The sequence below is a fragment of the Pteropus medius genome, unplaced genomic scaffold, assembly GCF_902729225.1.
Source record: "Pteropus medius unplaced genomic scaffold, Ma_sr-lr_union100, whole genome shotgun sequence".
Taxonomy (NCBI): domain Eukaryota; kingdom Metazoa; phylum Chordata; class Mammalia; order Chiroptera; family Pteropodidae; genus Pteropus; species Pteropus medius.
In genome coordinates, this window is record NW_024353908.1 from 3,509,548 (window position 1) to 3,529,375 (window position 19,828).

General features: G+C 38.7%; 1 protein-coding gene across 1 annotated transcript in view; it reads left to right on the forward strand.

Moving 5' to 3' along the window:
• The window catches only part of RYBP (RING1 and YY1 binding protein), a 72,776-nt gene extending 68,014 nt beyond the window's left edge, over window positions 1-4,762 (forward strand). The window contains exons 4-6 of the mRNA XM_039851706.1: window positions 3-179; window positions 270-368; window positions 779-4,762. Coding sequence (XP_039707640.1) covers window positions 3-179; window positions 270-368; window positions 779-1,031 — 529 coding nt within the window. The 3' untranslated portion in view covers window positions 1,032-4,762. The remainder of the gene's footprint in view (window positions 1-2; window positions 180-269; window positions 369-778) is intronic.
• The last annotated feature ends 15,066 nt before the right edge of the window (window positions 4,763-19,828 follow it).

Consider the following 19,828-nt stretch of genomic DNA (forward strand, 5'->3'; position numbering starts at 1 on the left):
AGGAAACCTCGGATCAATTCTCAGCTCGTGGCACAACAGGTGGCACAACAGTATGCCACTCCACCACCCCCAAAAAAGGAGAAGAAGGAGAAAATTGAAAAGCAAGACAAAGAGAAACCTGAGAAAGATAAGGAAATTAGCCCTAGCATTACCAAGAAAAATACCAACAAGAAAACAAAGTAAGTCTTGGGTAATTCAGCACAGTATAGTACTTTGCAAGTGAATCAAAGAGATTTTTTAAATGCCTCTTTTGGTATCCCTCCCTTTAGACCAAAGTCTGATATTCTGAAAGATCCTCCTAGCGAAGCAAACAGTATACAGTCAGCAAATGCTACAACCAAGACCAGTGAAACGAATCACACCTCAAGGTATTTGAAACTAGAATGAAATACTAAAAGTGCTGCTCTGATTTAACCTATTCATAATCAAGGGTGGTTTTGTGCCTGTGGGTTTGTAGGCTAAGAAGGGGCGGGGTAAAGAACGAGATGTGGGACAGTTAACTTTTTAGATATATGTGAGCTACTTTTATATCACTGTCACCAAAACAGGAGACAGATAAATTGGTAATAATTTTGCAGTGATCCAAAGCTTTGTAACTGATGATAGTTTCCATTATTTCTGAGGTTATTCGACAGATTTTGTAGTAAGCTTGGCATGTGTGGTAGCAATTAGGATTCAGTGCCACAGTGTCATGCAATGTGAGTGTATTGATGATTGTCTGCCAGAAGTCGTTTTTAATCTGTAGCTTATTTAATTGGCTATTCCCAATTGCTTTCAGGCCCCGACTGAAAAACGTGGATAGGAGCACTGCACAGCAATTGGCAGTAACTGTGGGCAACGTCACCGTCATTATTACAGACTTTAAGGAAAAGACTCGCTCGTCCTCTACATCCTCATCCACAGTGACCTCCAGTGCAGGGTCAGAACAGCAGAACCAGAGCAGCTCGGGGTCGGAGAGCACAGACAAGGGCTCCTCCCGCTCCTCCACGCCAAAGGGCGACATGTCAGCAGTAAATGATGAATCTTTCTGAAATTGCACATGGAGTTGTGAAAACTATGAATCAGGGTATGAAATTCAAATCCTCCACCTGCCCATGCTGCTTGCATCCCTGGAGAATCTTCTGTGGACATCGACCTCTTAGTGATGCTGCCAGGATGATTTCTGCTTGCCATGGGCATCTGGCCACCGAGGAATTTCGCACCCTGACAATTACTCTTGACACTTTTATGTATTCCATTGTTTTATATGATTTTCCTAACAATCATTTATAATTGGATGTGCTCCTGAATCTACTTTTTATAAAAAAAAAAATCTGCTGTGCACAATTTTCCATGTACATTATAACTGGTTTTTTGGGTTTTTTTTGTTTGTTTGTTTGTTTTTGGGGGGTGGTCTGGGAGGGGGAGGGAACTTTTATTTATTGTGTTCACAAACTCCATCCTATCAGCATATCCTTTTAAGTTTAGTTCTTTCTTCCAGTTATACTATGTACTATCAGTTTTGATATAACTATATATATATATATAAAATTATATATAAAGGGTTATTTGAAACCAATCCATGGCAACGCTGGTGCTTGATACACTGTGAAGTGAATACAACATTGAACAGTTACAGATCTGGGACAGTCCCTACTACAAATAAAATTAAAATCAGTTTTACATGAAGTATGTTCCAACCCACGTTGGAACTTGACTCTCTCATCTGTCTAAAGAGTACTGGACGATATAAAAATATATATTTTTAAACATTGTGATCTCAAATTTAAAGACTGCTCCAGATAGCCTGCATTTGCAATGGAATAACTGACAAATCACAAGTGGTTTAGTTGGGAGGGCTTTTATCATTGAGAAGTAAACTAGCTCCAGAATGGCAAGTATTCGTGTAAATTACGGTTACATGTTAACATTGCTGTTCTTACATAAGCACTCATGAAAATATGGTATTCTATAACTTGAATTCCATCCATTTTCTAGACCTCTACTCATGTCTGAGGTAAATCTATAAATTGTCTCTTAGTTTTAGAATTAAAACTGTCTAAACTGTATTTTTGGTCCACACAAGAAGCAAATCCCTGTTTCCACTTTGCATGTGACATTGCAGTGGTGGTTTTTGTAACTGAAATTTGTTTGCCTCATGTCCCTTTATTTCCCTTACCCTACCAATTTGGTTGTAAGAATTGTTTTTCTTTCTTAAAAATCTACCATTGTTTATTTTACTGAACAAAGGTTATCAACCACACATTCAGTCCAGACATGGAGCTTTTCAGTGTTTAGAGACATTTCTCAATTCTTGCTGTGAGAGAAGCAACTCAAGTGAATGTTCTAAGTGCTGCAGCCAGAGCTGCAGGGAAAGCTCATACTTCCTGGGAGCCTGTGACCTTTTCTTCCTCAATGTAAAGACAGACTGAGTAAACTCTTTTAAAATTTCTTTTTGCTTATATTTTTACTGTCGTACAAAAAAAACAAACAAAAAAAACAAAGACCACTAACATGATTCCTCATTTTAAAAATGTTTTGTATTACTTTGGATTTAGGGTCCTTGACTTTTAACCATTCATGTCCGCAGAGTTCATAGACTTTAGAGCCATTTCAAGCATGGGGACTTGATGTTACCTTCCTTTATTTGATCATCATACTTTAGGGACTCATGAGAGGGCAGCTCATTTGTAAGGAAGCACCACATTTCGGTGTGAAAAACCTAGTTTGCTTAAGAATAGAAGTAACTTGTCTGTGGAGGCAACTAGTAAAAAAAAATTAACAGCTTGATTTGAGTAGCCAACAGGAAAGGTTCCTTTCACATTTACATTAAAACTATTCTGTAGTCACTAATGTACCATGATTTAAATTCTGTTTTCAAAGGTAAAGATTATAAAGCAGTGCCATTTGTTGCTGTAGTCCTACTCAAATGCATGAACAATATTCCCCTCTTTTTAAAAATGCTTGTATCTGGGATGCAAGCTATGCTTATCTTTCTAAATACATTTTTAAAGTATTTATTAATGAACCAAAGGAAATAAGATGCTTTCTGTAAGCATCAGACTATATAAGACATAGTGATTTGACTATGAATTTTAAATCCACATTTTAATATCAGTGGGGTATTGCAAAGACATTCCTTCTAAAGTTTTAATATTCCTTTTATTAAGGGTCTCAGGGAGGGTAAATTAGTCAGCCATATTTATTTTCCAGAGATAGGAATTGCTAAGTTTTTAAATTAACTTTAAAAATTTAAATGCCACCAAACTCTTGTGGGTTGCACTGCTTTTTGAACCAATAAGTGTTGGTATGCACTTTGTTCAGAAACACTGTGTACTTTTTCAAAATTAGTTTCATGTAAAGTGATTGGACCCCATAGATTAGTGGAAAAAGCTGATTAACCAGCTACTCATAGGCTGCTAATTCATTGCCAATGTCTTGGTTTTTTGGTTTTGCCTCCATGATAAAGAATAAATTTAAAAAAATGGGAAAGGGTGAAGAAAGAAAGAGGGTTGCTTTAGAACAGGTGGGATGAAGTTGCCATTTTGATAGAAACTGCAGCTAACTGGAAGTTTTCTCAGCAATTGGATGTTATTGGACCTGTCCTTTAGCTGCCATTGTGTATTCTGTTGAGGTTAGTGAGGTGGTAGGTACTTTAGACTTTTAATTTCTGAAATTGATGAGCTCCCTCAGGCATGTATTCTGGAAATGGAATTCCTATAACTTACTGAATTTGCAGTTTGCCCTACAACTAGTAGGCAGCGTGTAAAAACACTAGTGTAGATTAGAAAGATATATAAAAGAGGGCCAGAAATACTTGGTATATTCAGTGACACAGTAAGCAGGTTATAAAACAAAGCAAAAAAAAAAGCACAGTGTTAATGCTTGCAAGTTTCCATTTGTTTTAACACGTGATCTTTCACACTCGTGCGTGCGCACACACAGAGCTTATCTGACATGCTCTGCTTAAGTCATGCAGTTAAAAAAAAGACATCTTGACACCCATAAAATATTTTAATCAAAACCTTTTGAGTTTCAATCTGGATATTTAAAAACATTGGCAGAAGCTTCTGTGAGTTTAGTTCCACTAAGATGTTTCACCTGCCTTATCAAGACCATTCTCAGTCTACTTTTTTAAGCTACCATATCTTAAATTATTGAAAATTTATTAATTGCTGAATATATAATAACCTTTGCTTGTATGTAACCGAAAATGGTTTAAGAGCCAACATTTAGAGTATGACAATGGAGCTGAACAGTTTTTAATGCGCAAGCAGTTCTGTTCTTGTGTATGACTTGTAACCTTAATTTACTGTGTAAAGATGGTTACATTATTTCCTTAGCTTTGTTTGTTGGAGACAAATAGAGAATGCTTGTTAAGTATGTCAAAACATAATCTTATCTTGTGAATTTTTGTTAATGTATTATACGAGCTATATTTTTCATTTGCCCAGAAAGACAGCTTGTATAACGCTTTTGGAAGTTTATGCTCTGTAACGTCTTTAGAGCTGACAGTCTTAGGTTTGTTTTTTTCTTCATGCTAAAGTGTCAGTTGGTGGTTTTGTGAACTGGTCAGAAATTCACAGGTCTTAAATGTTTGGGGGAAATTTATATTGGACACTGCTCTTTGTCTAGCAAATAAAAGATGTTAATATATTCCTGTTAACTGGCATGTGCACGACTATGTTATTAGAAGCCACTTTATCATTTTCCTGCTTTAAATAGAAATGTCTATTTATGAATTCTGCTTGTAGTTTTTTCACAAATAAAATAGTAAAATTTACATTGAAATCTTTATTTTTGTGTGTGTAGATTTTAGCTTTTAGGAAAAGTTACTTTTTGTACTCGAGTTTTGACTTGTGGAAAATTCCCAGTGTGAATAGTAATCTAAGAACTGGAGTTGTTTATCAGAAGCAGAAGTTGATTTGCATGTCTCAGTACATAGCTGCAGCAGGAAATAAAATTGAACAAATGAACAACAATTTTGGAAGAAAACTAATGTCTCTAAGTTCATCCTTTGAAATACATTGCAGTGATTTGAAGAAAGAAGGAAATGGAGATGATGACTGACATGGTTAATTCAATCTATACTGAAAACCTTAAAAAGAACCTGTTTCTGGCCAACTGCAGTTAGGTAAATTGTGACTTGGATGTAAAGGAAAGGCAGTGTCAACCCTAGAAGACACACAAGCAAAGCTGGCTTATTCCTCTGCTGGAGGATGCTGCTGAGGCCACTGGGCTGCTAACAAAAAATGTGGAAACCACTTTAAAAACTTCAAGATCATCCTGTCACTTTGTCCTGGTTCAGTACTTGAGCTAACACTGAAAGGAAGAATATAGATGATGCAGGATCCTACTTTGAAAATGGGTTTGTCATAGTAAAAAAAAAACTTGGCAGACTCCATTCTTCTTTGTCATTATTTAGTACCTAGTCACAACCCAAGTCTGGCTCCTCAGAAGTCTTGGGGAGGATCTGGAAGGGTTGAAGGGATCAGATGGTGTCTTTCTCAAGCAAGGGTCACTGTAGGATATAGATAAGGCAAAGGCTGCATTTCACCCTTTCCCCTCAGTCCCCCAGCCCCTCAGCTTGCTTTTGTACCTGAGGAGGCCCCTGAGGATCCCTGCAGCTGGTAGCACTGGTATCACCTTTTGGGGAGGATGGAAGCTACTTCCCACACTAGATGCAGGCATGCAGCAAGAGGTTGGACCATACAATGAAAGTGCAAGGATGTCTTTTTAGGAAGAGTGTGGGTTCTTTCCAATTGTGAGGATGAGAAAGGAGGCAAAGATAACCACATGCTCAGACCTAACCCCCATTGAAGAGTTCTATGGCTGTTGGTTGTGTGACCATTGTGGTAAGAAGCTCCTTCTGAATTAATCTTGCTCCAGGGTAGGATGATGTCTTAAGCCGGAAAGTGCCCAAGCTTATGCTCTGCTTTCATAGGCCTGTGGCATAAAAACCAGCCAGCCTCTGCATGAGGCAGCAAAGGTGAGGGATGGCAGGGAGGCCCTTGGTCTATCTTGTCTCTGACCTCCCAGCAGTTCTGAAGAGCTATTCTGAAACCTTAAAACCATAGCAAGGAGATGTTCAGAGCCATCCTTGTGTTAGGATTAAAAACTTTATCAAGGTCTTATTTGCTAATTATCAACAAGAGCCAGGGTCTAATCTGGCTTGCCGTTAGTGCCCTTAGAAAGCTCAGTAGACAGGGACCACTGAATACTGCAGGGAAGGCTCTGGTTTTTCTAGAAAAGATTGTAGGACCTGTCTGGAAAGTGAGTAGTGCTCAGGTATGGGTAGACCCTGGAGTGAAAGTAGATATCCAGGTGTTACTATTCTGCGTGGTAAATCTGCCTTCTCTCCAGGCATTAACCACGAGGCTGGGGCTGGGGTTCCATATAAGGCTTCCAGTGACTAGGCTCTATAGTAGTCCCAATTACGCATCAGTGCTGTGCCATAAAAATAGCAAATGGGGATGAGTGTGTGGAGAGGAAGGTATAGACTGAAAATGGCCCACTCCTGCAGGTGCTTTTGACCTAGACCTGGCAAAAAAGTGACACCATCCACCACTGATTTCCCTCAAGCTTGTGCCAGACATCATTAATCACAGTACCCTTTTTCAGCTGAATTGAGACTCAGGAACCGCAACACATGTGCATCACGACTCCATGTTCCTGTGAAGCATTCCTGCCCTGGACAAAACCCACCCAAAGCAACTGGAGAACTTTACAAGGCAGTTTTTAATCAACTTTTCAATTGTGGGCCCTCCCTGGAACCAGAGGAATTCCAAGAGGAAGACTGAGAGGCTTTTAGGAGTCAAAGAAGAGAACTTGGTATCTAGTACCCAACTCTTCAAAAGGCTCAGCTCCATGTTCAAAAGTGGACCAGACCAAGAGGCCCGTGTTGACCATTATAGCTTTAAATACCAGACCCACAGGACTGCCAGTCATATAGGCCAGACAGGGACCTGCCTAAGGTGTCACACTGGTTCTATCCACTTCAGGGAGTCTCAAATAATAGGGCAAAACACCAAAGGGATGTGATTCCTAGAAACAACAGGATATACCTTTGGAGTCAATTGGGTAAGACTATCACCTCCACCTGACTGGGTGACCTTAAGCAAGTCGGCCTCCCTAGGCTCATTTTCATCTCTGAAACCCTTTACTGCCTTTTTCTGTGCTCCAAGAGGCCATGGGCCAGTGCCCCAGGGTTTGCTTATATTTTGCCATGTTTTTAATAATGAGGAGCAAAATATTTTTCTAAACATTCATTCTAATGCTTCACAGATATCAATACCAGGAATGAGTGAAAAGGGCTTATTCTGTAATTGTTTTATCTTGTTTTTAAATTTTATTAATTTTCTTGATCCAGAGGAGGGAGCAGTGGGTTGAAAGCCAAATACAAAGTTCAGTAGTATTTTTGATAGCTGCTTGGTGTTTCTGTGTCTACAAACACTGTTACAATGAATGTGACCTTTCTTCATTAAAAATTTGATATTTAAAATGTCCACTGTCCTGTTATTATTAAAACAGAAATCGTTTAGAGTCACCAGGAGAATTAGAGACCTGCAGAGTGCCTGGCACCACCACACAGTATGAGCTTAGTAAGTGTTGTTGGGTTACTTATTGTATACATATATACACACACATAATGTACATATGTATATATACACATGCTTCTATTAATTGAGAATGGGATTTTTTAAAATTTATTTTTCAATTACAGTTGACATATAATATTATATTAGTTTCAGGTGTAAAACATAGTGAATTATATAACTTACAAAGTGATTCCCGCCTGATACATCTAGTGTCAATGCCAAGAATGGTATTTTTTTCATTCATGCATAAGTGACACAAGCTCCTAGCACAGAGAAGTTTGAGCTACACACCACTAGATCAGCCACATATACACTTATGAAGAGTGAGTTCTAGATGAGAACTGTTTTTTCAGCCATCATAGCAGCCCCAGAGTAAGGAGAGCTCTGTGCATGGGGTCAAGGTAGTTATATAAATTGTATTCATTGCCTGTTCACATTTAAGGGAATTTGTACCTTTTTGGAGTTATCTCATTGGCTGGAATTCTAACAGTCTGCCAGAGTGGAAAATGTGTGAGTTTGAGGCGTTCCCAAGAGGCAAGACCCTCTAGTAAGTTATACTGTAAAGTTCTGGGCAGCTCCTGCTTACAGAGATCATCCTGTCTATGTAGACAAAGGCAACAAGCAAATAGGATACTAAGCAGAAGAATTGAGAGCATCTCCCCTTCATCTCAAGCAATCAGTAGATATGTTGTGGACAGATGGGCCAGCTCGCTCACATGGTAAGAAATGGAGACCACTTTGGTGAAATGCTAAGCACAGGCAGCAGTGCCAACACCAAGCCAGAGTCACTGCTCTTCTGTAGAAGCTGATGATCTGAGTGGAAACTATGTCCTAATGAGTCTGAGTGAACTGCGAATGGAGACACCTGTGAGTGGGCAGTGCTGAGAACAGTGGTTCACTCTAGGATCTTTGATGTTCCTAGCCCTATAACAGCTCCTCATTTCATTCTGACTCTGTAAGCCAGTTCAATTCAACATGCACAATCATTTAAGTAGCAAGGATAGCACATTTTATAGGTACTGTTTTATGTGCCCTATGTATATTATCTCAATCCTCACAGTACCACTGTGGAATATAGCTGGGGCAGGAGGTGGGGCAAACTGCAGCCTGCATGCCAAATTATCCCCACTGCCTGTTTTTGTATGGCTCGTGAGCTAAAAATGGTTTTTACATTTTTAAATGGTTAAAAACAATTTTTAAAGAATAATATTTGTGGCATGTGGAAATTATACAAAATTCATATTTCCATGTCTAAATTAAAGTTTTATTGGAACATAGCTGTGCCCACTTGTACTATCTAGGGCTGCTTTCTCATTACAACAGCAGAGTACTTTCTACATAGACTATGTAGCCCACAGAACCTAAAATATTTATTATCTGGAGCCTTAAGTAAAGTGTTACTGACCTCCTAGAATACGCTATCTTACATTCTACTCACATTCTGTGAGGTAAGCACTCAGTGTCTAGAAGGGTTACTGGCAGAGTCAGCACTCGGTAAATGGTTGTAGAATGAAGGAATCACTGCCTGACTAATAGATGAGGAAACTTGAGTGCAGGAAGTTTAAAGAACTTGCCCAAGGTTACCCAGCTAGTAGGTGGAGGAATCAGGACTTGAATCAGGGCTGCCTGATTTAGAGTCCTGGCTTTTGTTTTTTGAGAGTCTGAATGGATAGCTTGCTCAAAAGCATATTCCTTGGAACACGGCTAGATGCCTAGCTGTGGCCAAATAAGTTTGGTAAATACTGTTTCTTTGAAGTTTCACAGTGATTAGCATACCAAAGGCTCTGAGAAATTCTACAGGAAAGAAACCCATTTAACTTTCTTTAATATGGTGTTTTTAAAACTTATTGACGTACCTTCCACCAACTAATATAACTGGAGAAGAGTTAGTGAAAAGACTTGCAGTTAAGACATACTAGGTAGAAATTGCATCTCTGTGACCATAAGAAAATTATTGAGCCTCTCGTAACCTCAGTTTCTTTCTCTGTAGAATAGTAAGGTGGGTGGTCATAAGAATTTATTAAGTGGATTTAGTTCCTGGCTCCTGGTAGATGCTCACAAAATGTCTGTTCATTGCTTTGCCCTGGGTTACCTGGGTGTCCGTCCTGAGCACCTGCCAGTTCCCAGCATGGCCACATTGGGGACCACAGTAGCTTTGCAAAGGGATAGCTCATTTTGCCCTCAGGAGCCGAGAGAGGACTATTCAGAGCCATAGAACCCCCACCACAGAAGAGGGAAGGTTCTGGCATCCTAACTGCAAACAGGAAAATATTCCCGGTGCATCTGTGTACCAACAGCATGGCCGTGGCTTGGCACCATTACAGGGAGCCTCACTCTCGCCCCTTAGGTTTCTCTTCTGTCACCTTTCAGGAGAGATCTAACAGTGTACTCAGACTGTCAGCAGAGCTCTTGAATCCACTCTCATCTTAGTCACACTTCTGCTTGAACTAGTCGTTCTGGACTCCCTGGACATCAGAAGTCTTTCTTCCTGACAGTAGGTGAGACGCTGGCAGCCTCTTGACATGACCATTCACTTCAGCGCCTTCGAAAATCCCCATTGCCTCCAAACTCAAACTTCTGAAGATTTCTCTTAATAGAGTCGCTGCCAGAAGGAGTGTGTGGAGGCTTGGGAGCCCGGTGGAGAGGTGACTTGCTCTGCCTAAGCTGGGGTGATTTCCACATCAGTGACTGTGTGGGAAAGGTTGGCACTCCCCAGAGCGGGAGGAGTTGGCCTGGTACCTGGCACGTAAGAGTAGCTGAATGTACAATATAATTACTAGGAGAATGGAGTGTGGGGAAATACAACCTCAATATGTATTTTTAGAAAGAAAATGCAAGACTTCAAATTTCACATTCTCCATGTACTCTTTTGCCTTGTTGAGTGCTTCAATTGACACATTTTGAATAACTTGCTACTTTCCTGCCCCCCACCTGCATGCAGCCTAGTTTGGGGAGGGTATGGAGGAGGGGGTTAAATATGTATTTGATAAAGCATGGGTTCCAAGGCCCTACTATGTGCATTTCGTAGTCTCTAGCAGTTGGCAGGGACGGCAGCCCTCTCTTACATTTACTCCTGAATGCCTCTAAAAAGCATGGGAATCAACCGTGTGAAAGCTGGTCCTTAACCTCCCTCTGTTTTTAATTTGTCTTTCTCCACACATAAAGCCAACACCCTGGCCCCCTTACTCCCCCAGAAGACCAACATTGACTCTGCTGCTGCTTGATGTTAAAAAGACATCGTTCGAAGACAGTAACCCAGTGGATACCCTCACTCCTTCCTTGACTTTACCTTCATCCTCAGAGAATAGGGTCTCCCATTCCAGGGCCACCAATTCTGCTGGGAGCCTGAACCCCAAGGGACAGTAGGCTCTTTGGGAAGAGCTGAGTTGGTGGCCACCCTCCCACCACTATGTTGAAAGGCTTAACATTTCATTTTCTGAGTTTTGTGTTCCTTGGCTGGGGCTGCTTTTCTCTTGATTTGTCAGATGTCAGCATATTTACCTTCACTACTGCCCGCCCTTAAATTTTTGCCCACAAGGAGTTCACCTTAGAAATGAAAGTCTAACCTGACCTCTCACTAAACACATGCACAAACACAACAATCTTTACATCTTGACAACCCTTGCCTAGTGTCACAAAGAACACAGCCAGACTGAAAATTAGGTCTAATTAGAAGGGGCTATATTTAAATATAAAACAATAACGTCTCCCAATTATGTGGTAGAAACTCTTAATTGCCTCCCAATTTCTCTTCTTTTCCTTTTTAATAACGAAATCTCAATTGTTAGCAGGGCAGATTGCCTTCTAGGATAAGACAACATTCCCATATTTCTGAGTATGGCCATGTGACTACATTCTAGCCAATTGGGAGCAAGCTCAAGTGTCTATCATATGTCACTTGTGGGAAATGTCCTCAAATGATGTCCTCAAGCTTCCAAGCTTGGAACTTGAATGTGATGGCTGGTACTCTGTCAGGCACCTTGAACTATGAGGTGACCTTAAGTATGGAAGCTTACATACTAAGGGTAACAAGACCCGAAAGAAGCATGGATCCTTGTTGACTCTCTGGAGCTGCCATCCCAGGTCTGCCTACCTAGCCTCTGACCCCTTAGAAATGAGACAGAAACTTCTCTTTTATTTAAGCCATTATGTATTAAAGTTGTCCGGAGATAAAGAACCAACTGCGTGGGGGGAAGGGCGGGGAGGAGGTGGGGAGGAGGAGAGAGAGAGAAAATAGAATTGGTTCACATGGTTATGGAGGCTGAGAAGTCCCACAATCTGCTATCTTCATGCTGGAGACCCAGGAAATCTGGTGCTTTAATTGAGCCTGAATCTTAACGCCTGAGAATCCAGGGGCCAATGATGTAAATCTCAGTATGAGTCCATAATCTCGAGAACCAGGAATGCTGATGTATGAGGGTAGGAGAAGGTCTCCGCTCAAGCAGAGAGAGATGGTATTCACCCTTCCTCCACCTGTTTGTTCTATTTGGGCCATCAGTGTATTGGCTGATGTCTGCTCACATTGTTGAGGATGGATCTCTGTACTCAATCTACAGATTCAAATGCTAATCTCTTCAAGAAAAATTCTCACAAACACACCCAGAAATAATATTTAACCAGCTGTCTGGGTATCCCTTAGCCCAGTCAAGCTGACATACAAAATTAACCATTATGTACTATTACTTTGGTTTTTCTGTTATATGCAGATGAATTTAATATAATGATTTAATAAAATTGAATACAATTTTTAGTGAAATTGATGCCCTAGGAAAAAAGTGCTACATGTCTCCTACAGTATCCTGTACCTTGAGTCTGAGTAGTTTGGGCCTATGAACAGCACCAGGGTCTACAGTCAGTAGTCTTAGGGTACAGATCTAATTACCACTTAACAGCTGGATGACCTTGAGTTTTTTCCTATACAATGAGATACCTCCCCACACAGCTGTTGTGTTTAGTCCAACGTACTTTTTTTGATGGCCTACTTTGTGCTAAATATTGTAATGACCCAGAGCTGAGTAATAGAGTTCCTGTCCTCTACTGGAAGATTCCTTTTTTTTTTTTTAATTTTTGTTTTTCAAGTAGAGTTGACATTCAATATTATTTTATATTAGTTTTGGGTATATAGCAAAGTAGTTAGACATTTATATAATTTACAAAGTGATCCCTCCATGAGTCTAGAATCCACCTGGCACTATACATAGTTATTATAATATTATTGACTATATTTCCCTATGCTGTACTTCATGTTCCCATGACAGTTTTGTACCTATTAATTTGTACTGCTTAATCCCTTCACCTTTTTCACCCAGCCCCCAAACCACTCTTCGATCTGGCAATCACCAGTTTATTCTCTGTATCTATACATCTGCTTCCATTTTGTTTGTTCATTTATATTGTTCTTTAGATTCCACATATAGTGACATCGTATGGTATTTGTCTTTCTCTGACTTATTAGCATAATACCCTCTAGGTGCACCTGTGTCATTGCAAATGGTATGATTTTATTATTATTATTTTTTTACAGCTGAGTAATATTTCATTGTGTATATATATCACCCCATCTTTATCCAGTCATCTATTGACGAGCTTCCATATCTTAGCTATTGTAAATAGCGCTTCAGTAAACATAAAGGTGCAAATATCTTTTTGAACTAGTGTTTTGGTTTTCTTTGGATAAATACCCAGAATTGGAATTGGTGGGTCATAAGGTAGTTCTATTTTTAATTTTTTGAGGAAACTTCAGTTTTCCTTAGTGGCCGCACCAATTTGCAGTCCCACCAACAGTGTATGAGGGTTCCCTTTTCTCCACATCCTCACCAACACTTGTTTTTTGATTTAATGATAGCCATTTTGATAGGTGTGAGGTGATATCTCATTGTAGTTTTAATTTACATTTCTCTGATGATTAGTGACAGTGAGCATCTTTTCATATGTCTATTGGCCTTCTGTATGTCCTCTTTGGAGAACTGTCTATTCAGATCCTCTGTCCATTTTTAAATTGAACTCATCGGTTTCTTGGTGTTGAGATGTATGAGTTCTTTATAAATTTTGGATATTAACCCCTTAGCAAATGTATCATTGGCAAATATCTTCTCCAATTCAGTAGGTTGTCTTTTTGTTTTGTTGATGGTTTCCTTTGCTGGGCAAAAACACTTTTTAGTTTGATGTGGTCCCATTTATTTTTTCTTTTGTTTCCCTAGCCTAAGGAAAAAAAAATATCACTAAGAATAATGTCAGTGTTTACTATCTATGTTTTCTTCTAGAAGTTTTATGGTTTCAGGTCTTACATTTAAGTCTTTAATCCATTTTGAGTTTATTTTTGTAAATGGTGGAAAAAGATGGTCCAGTTTTATTTTTCACATGTATCTGTCCAGTTTTCCCAACACCGTTTATTGAACAGACTGTCTTTACCCCATTGTATATTCTTGCCCCCTTTATCATGGATTAAATGACTATATATGTGTGGATTTATTTCTGAGCTCTCTATTTTGTTCCATTGACCTATGTATCTGTTTTTATACTGTTATCATGTTGTTTTAATAATTATAGACACGTAGTATAGCTTGATATCAGGTAGCATGATACCTCCAACTTTGTTCTTCTTTCTCAAGATTGTCATGGCTATTTGGGATCTTTTATGTTTCCATATAAATTTTAGTATTATTTATTTTAGTTCTATGAAAAATATCATTGGTTTTTTGATAGGGATTGCACTGAATCTATAGATCGCTTTGGATAATATGGACATTTTAACAATATTAATTCTTTCTATTCATGAGCACAATGTATACTTCCATTTACTTGTATTTTTCTTTCTTCAATGACTTATAATTTTCTAAATACAGATCTTTTACCCCTTTAGTTAAATTTATTTCTAGGAATTTTATTTTTTGATACAATTGTAAATAGAATTGTTTTCTTAATTTCTCTTTCTGATAGTTCATTATTGGTGTATAAAAATCAAGTGATTTCTAAATGTTAATTTTGTATACTGCTACTTTACTAAATTCATTTATCTGTTCTAATAGTTTTTGGTAGAATCTATAGAGTTCTCTATATAGCATCATGTCATCTGCAAATAATGACACTTTCATTTTTTTTCTTTCCAATTGGGATGGCTTTTATTTCTTTTTCTTGTCTGATTGCTGTGGCTAGGATGTCCAATACTGTGTTGAATAGACGTGGTTAAAGTGGACATCCTTGTCTCGATCTATTTTAAGGAAAGGCTTTTAGTTTTCTCCATTGAGTATATTAGCTGTGGGTTTTTCATATGTAGCCTTTATTATGTCAAGGTATGTTCCCTCTATTCCCATTTTGCTGAGAGTTTTTATCATAAATGGATGCTGGATTTTGTCAAACACTTCTGCATCTATTGATGATCATATGATTTTTATCTTTCAATTTGTTAATGTGGTGTATCACATTAACCTTGCATCCCAGGAATAAATCCAACTTGATCACGACGTATGATCTTTTAAATGTCTTGCTGAATTAGGTTTGCTAGTATTTTGTTGAGGATTTTTGCATCTATGTTCATCAGGGTTAGAAGCTTATAATTTCTTTTCTTTTCTTTTTCTTTTTCTGTAATGTTTTTGTCTGGTTATGGAATGAGATTGGAAGCCTTTTCCTCTCTTTAACTTTTTTTGAATAGTTTGAGAAGAGTAGATATTAAAATTTCTTTGAATGTTTGGTAAAATTCACCTGTGAAGCCATCCACAGGTGTTGGAAGATTTTTTTATTATTATTATTACTGATTAGATTTCATTAGTAGTATTTCTATAGAGTCAATTGTCACTTCTCTTTCATTTATGATTTTATTTACTTGGGTCCTCTTTCTTTTTTTCTTGATGGGTCTGGTTAAAGATTTATCAATTTTGTTTATTTTTCCAAGAACCAACACTTGATTTTATTGATCTCTTATATTGTTGTTTTAGACTTTATTTCATTTATTTCTACTTTGATCTTTAATATTGCCTTCCTTCTACTCACTTTGGGCCTTTTTCTTTTGTTTTGTGTTTTTTTGTTTTTGTTTTTTTTCCCTTGCTCCTTTAAGTGTAAGGTTAAATTGTTTAGTTGAGATTTTTCTTATTTCTTGAGGTGGCCTATATTGCTATGAATTTCCTTCTTAGAACTACTTTCACTGTGTCCCATGGATTTTTGGTTTTCATTTTCATTTGTCTCAAGGTATCTTTTGATTTTGTTATTAACCTCACTGTTACCTTATTCATTGTTTAGTAATATGTTATTTAGCCACCATACGTTTTTGTGCTTTTCAGTTTTTTTCTTATAATTGATTTCTAGTTTCATACCATTGTGGTTGGAGAAGACGCTTGATATGAATTTAATCTTTTAAAATTTATTGAAACTTGTTTTGTGGTCTAACATGTGGTCTGTCTTGGGAAATGTTCCATGCGCACTGGAGGGAAATGTACATTCTTCTGCTTTTAGGTAAAATGCTCTAAAAATATTAATCTATCTCGTATAGTGTGTTATTTAAGGTCACTGTTTACTTGTTGATTCTCTATCTGGAAGATCTGATTAGTTTCAGTTGGGGGTTAAATTCCCCTACTTTAACTGTATTGCTGTCAGTCTCTCCCTTTATGTTGGTTAGTATTTGCTTTATGTATTTAGGTGTTCCTATGTTGAGTGCATAAATGTTTTCTAAAGTTATATCCTCTTCTTTGATTGATCTCTTTATCATTATGTAATGTCTTTTTTTGTCTCTTATTATGGTCTTTGTTTTAAAGTCTATGTTGTCTGATATAAGTAATGCTATCCCAGCTTTTTTTTTTTATTTCTATTTGCATGAAATTTCTTTTTCCACTTCTTTACTTTCAGTCTATGTTTGTCTTTTGATCTGAGTGAGTCTCTTATACACAGCATATGTATGGGTCTTGTTTTCTTATCCATTCAGCTACCCTATCTGTGCCTTTTGATTTTAGCTTTTAATCCATTTATATTTAAAGTGATTATTGATAGGTACGTAGTTATTGCCATTTATTTATTCATATTTATGTACCTCCTTCTTCTTTTTAAAGAAGTCTTTTTAACTTTTTTTTTTTTTTTTTAATAATACTGGCTTGGTGGTGATTAATTCCTTTAGCTTTTTCCTGTCTGGGAAACTCTTTATCTCATCTTCAATTTTATTTATTAGCCCTACTTGGTAGTGAAGTCTATGTTGTAGGTTTTTACTTTTCATCCCCTTGAATATTTTGTGCCAATCTCTTCTTGCCTGCATTAGGTAGACACTGGCTGCCACCAGTATCAAGCTTTGCACAGCTCATCAGAGGGCCCAGGGCACCTCAAGACCTGAGGCTGCCTACCAGCTGCCCATAAGGCTCAGCTGAAAGAGCCTCAGGCAGCACATGAGTTGGGTGAGGCAGGGTCCCATGGTGTCACCATGGTGGGGCAAATGGTGTTCCCAGGTTAGTGCAGATTCAGGTTTGGTGCGAGTGCTGAGCCTATGGCCACTCACAAAAATCTCTGATCACCAAGTCCAGCTGCTGCCCATTCAGGCCCACAAGTGCCCAAGATTTCTTTAAGAAATACTGCAGTTGGGCTGGGGTTGGTTGTTTGCCACTGAAAGTGTCTCTAGAGGAGCATGAGCTGAGGCCTGTTAATTGCTGTTGAAGAAGTATCCTGATGCGAGTTCAGGGTAAGACTTGTAGTTCAGTCATGAAAATGCATCTAGCAATGTGAGAATTGGGGGACAGGGCCTCAGGCAGTCACCAGGACGGAACTAGCAGAGTTCATCTGGCCAGTACAGACTGAGACTTGGCTATGTGTGGGGAGGGCTCAACATAGGCAAGATGGCACTCCCCTGTAGGCTGCATAGGTGGAGAGGTCATAAAACAGATAACAGTCTGTCCCTCCAGCCCTTACTCTGAAGTCACACAACTCATCTTTCCCTGTATGTCTCTGGTGCCTCCCAAGCTACTGTGCCTCTGCTGGAATCCAGGGTGAGTGCCTGTGGGTGCATCTAAGGGGACGTCTGGGTTACCAGCAGCCTTCCATCTTACCCTGATTGTTGGAATCCCCACTGATTTTCACAGCCAGATTTTGTGTGGTCTCCTCTTCCCAGCACTGGAACTCTGGGCTGGGAAGCACTAGTGTGGGACTGAGACCCTTTGTTCCTGCAAGGGGAACTCCATAGCCAAGATAACCTTCCTGATGCTCAACTGCCACCTGTAGGTGTGAGGACAGGCTGGTTTGTAGCTCTGTCCCTCCTACCAGTCTTGAGATGCCCTCTTCTTTATAGCCTTAGTTATAGAAGTTCTGTTCAGCTAGTCTTCAGATGGTTCTCCAGGTTGATTTTTCTATAATTTAGTTGTACTTTTAATGTGGTCATGGGAGGAGGCAAGCACAGCATTTCCCTACTTCGCCATCCTGAACCAGAACTAGTGGAAGATTTCTTAAGTGCTATATCAAGTTTTGGCTGTCAACTTAGTTTCTGCTGCTGGGAATTTTGGTGAAAATGAGTCTGAAGTTAGACCTTAAATCAACGGTGCCTGAATGGGCTTCAGAGGGTCTGTGAATTCCTTGAAATTATTTATAAAAAGGTGTGTGTCTTTTATTGCCATTGTGCATTTTTATTGGAGGCAGCGTTCAGAGGTTTCATTGGATTCTAGAATGGTAACATGCTCCAAAATTGAAGTGCTACTGCAGGCTAAGAAGAATTCAGATAATTTTGAAATGGCTCTCTCTTCTTTTCTTCTAAATGACTTCCTCCCTGAAAATGAAAAACTATATTATGCAGAGAATGTGGGGGTCACATGAGTTAATGGGGAGCTGTTATGCAGCTTCAAACTGAAGAAATCCCCACCTGAATTAGTCAGCTCAGGATATGTTTTGCTGCTATAACAAATGACCTTAAATCTTCAAAACTTACAAAACGAAGGTTGGTTTCTCACTCATACTATGAGTCTCTTACAGCTCTACTTCATGCCATCTTTACCTAGGCTGAGGGAGCAGCTTCTCTCTGGGATTTTATTATCAGCCTTGAGGCAGAAGAGATAGCAAACCATGCTCAGGCTCTTCAAGCCTCTACTTAGAGATGACACATGTAGTATCTGCTCACATTTGACGAGCTAAAGAATCACATGACCGCATAGGATAGGGATGTATAATTGTCCCACAGGATAAGTGTCACAGGGAGGGCAGCAAATATTTTGAGCATTAACTACCAAATCACTTTATTGTAATATAAGAATACAAATAAATTGACCAAGGACTAAAAAGAACTAAATCTAACCTCGCTTCCTCCATTGCATTCCCCCCACCCCTCACCCCCATATCCAAGGAGAGACTCTGAACAGAAAAATCTGGTTTCCATTCTTGCTGCATTGTTAAAATTGGAAGAAAAGTGAAGCCAGGTGGAGGCACTTGGTACACTGGAAAAACCAGGCAGGAGATGAACACAGTTTCATATTCTCAGTCACCTTTTTGCTTCTAGTTAACTAGACTCCAGTAAAAACTGGGCTATGTTACTGAAGTTTGGAGTTTTGTGGTCCGAAGTTCTGGGTAGGGAAGAGATGTGGTTTTAGTTACATATTTAATTGTTTTTGCTTTAGAAGATCTTTATGTGAATCTGGTCCATCTTAGTAGCTCTTGACAATGAGTCGCCTGTGATGATCCAAAGGCAGGACTCATAAGAAGTGTATGTTTAAAATGTTCATGATTAGACCAACTCTATATGCCCCAAATCTGGCTTTATAACAGGATGCTTTAACACATGGTGGATGCTCCCTGGATATATCCTATTCAATATACCCAACAAAGTCTAAAGAATCTCGTAGATCAACAAAGAATGTTAAGTATAATGGACTGAATTATGTCTCCTGAAATTCATATGTGGAAGCCCTAATTTTATAGCATATATCGTATGATTCTATTGAAAAAAAATGTCCAGAATTGGCAAATCCACAGAGACAGAAAGTAGATTAGTGGCGGCCTAGGACTGGAGAGAGGGTTGGAGAGAAATGGGAAATAACTGATATAGGATTTCTTCCTTGGTGACGAAAATGTTCTGAAATTTATTTTGGTGATGTTTACACAATTCTATGAATATACTAAAAATCATTGACTTGTACACTTTAAATGATTGAATCGTATGGTATATAAATTATATACAAATAAATCTTAAAAAAAAAAACATCCATTTTAACTACCCTGGTATCTTCATGTTTACTATAACCCTTTATGTTAGTTTTGGAAATAGTTTGGCTATCTATTACATATTAGCATAATGTTAT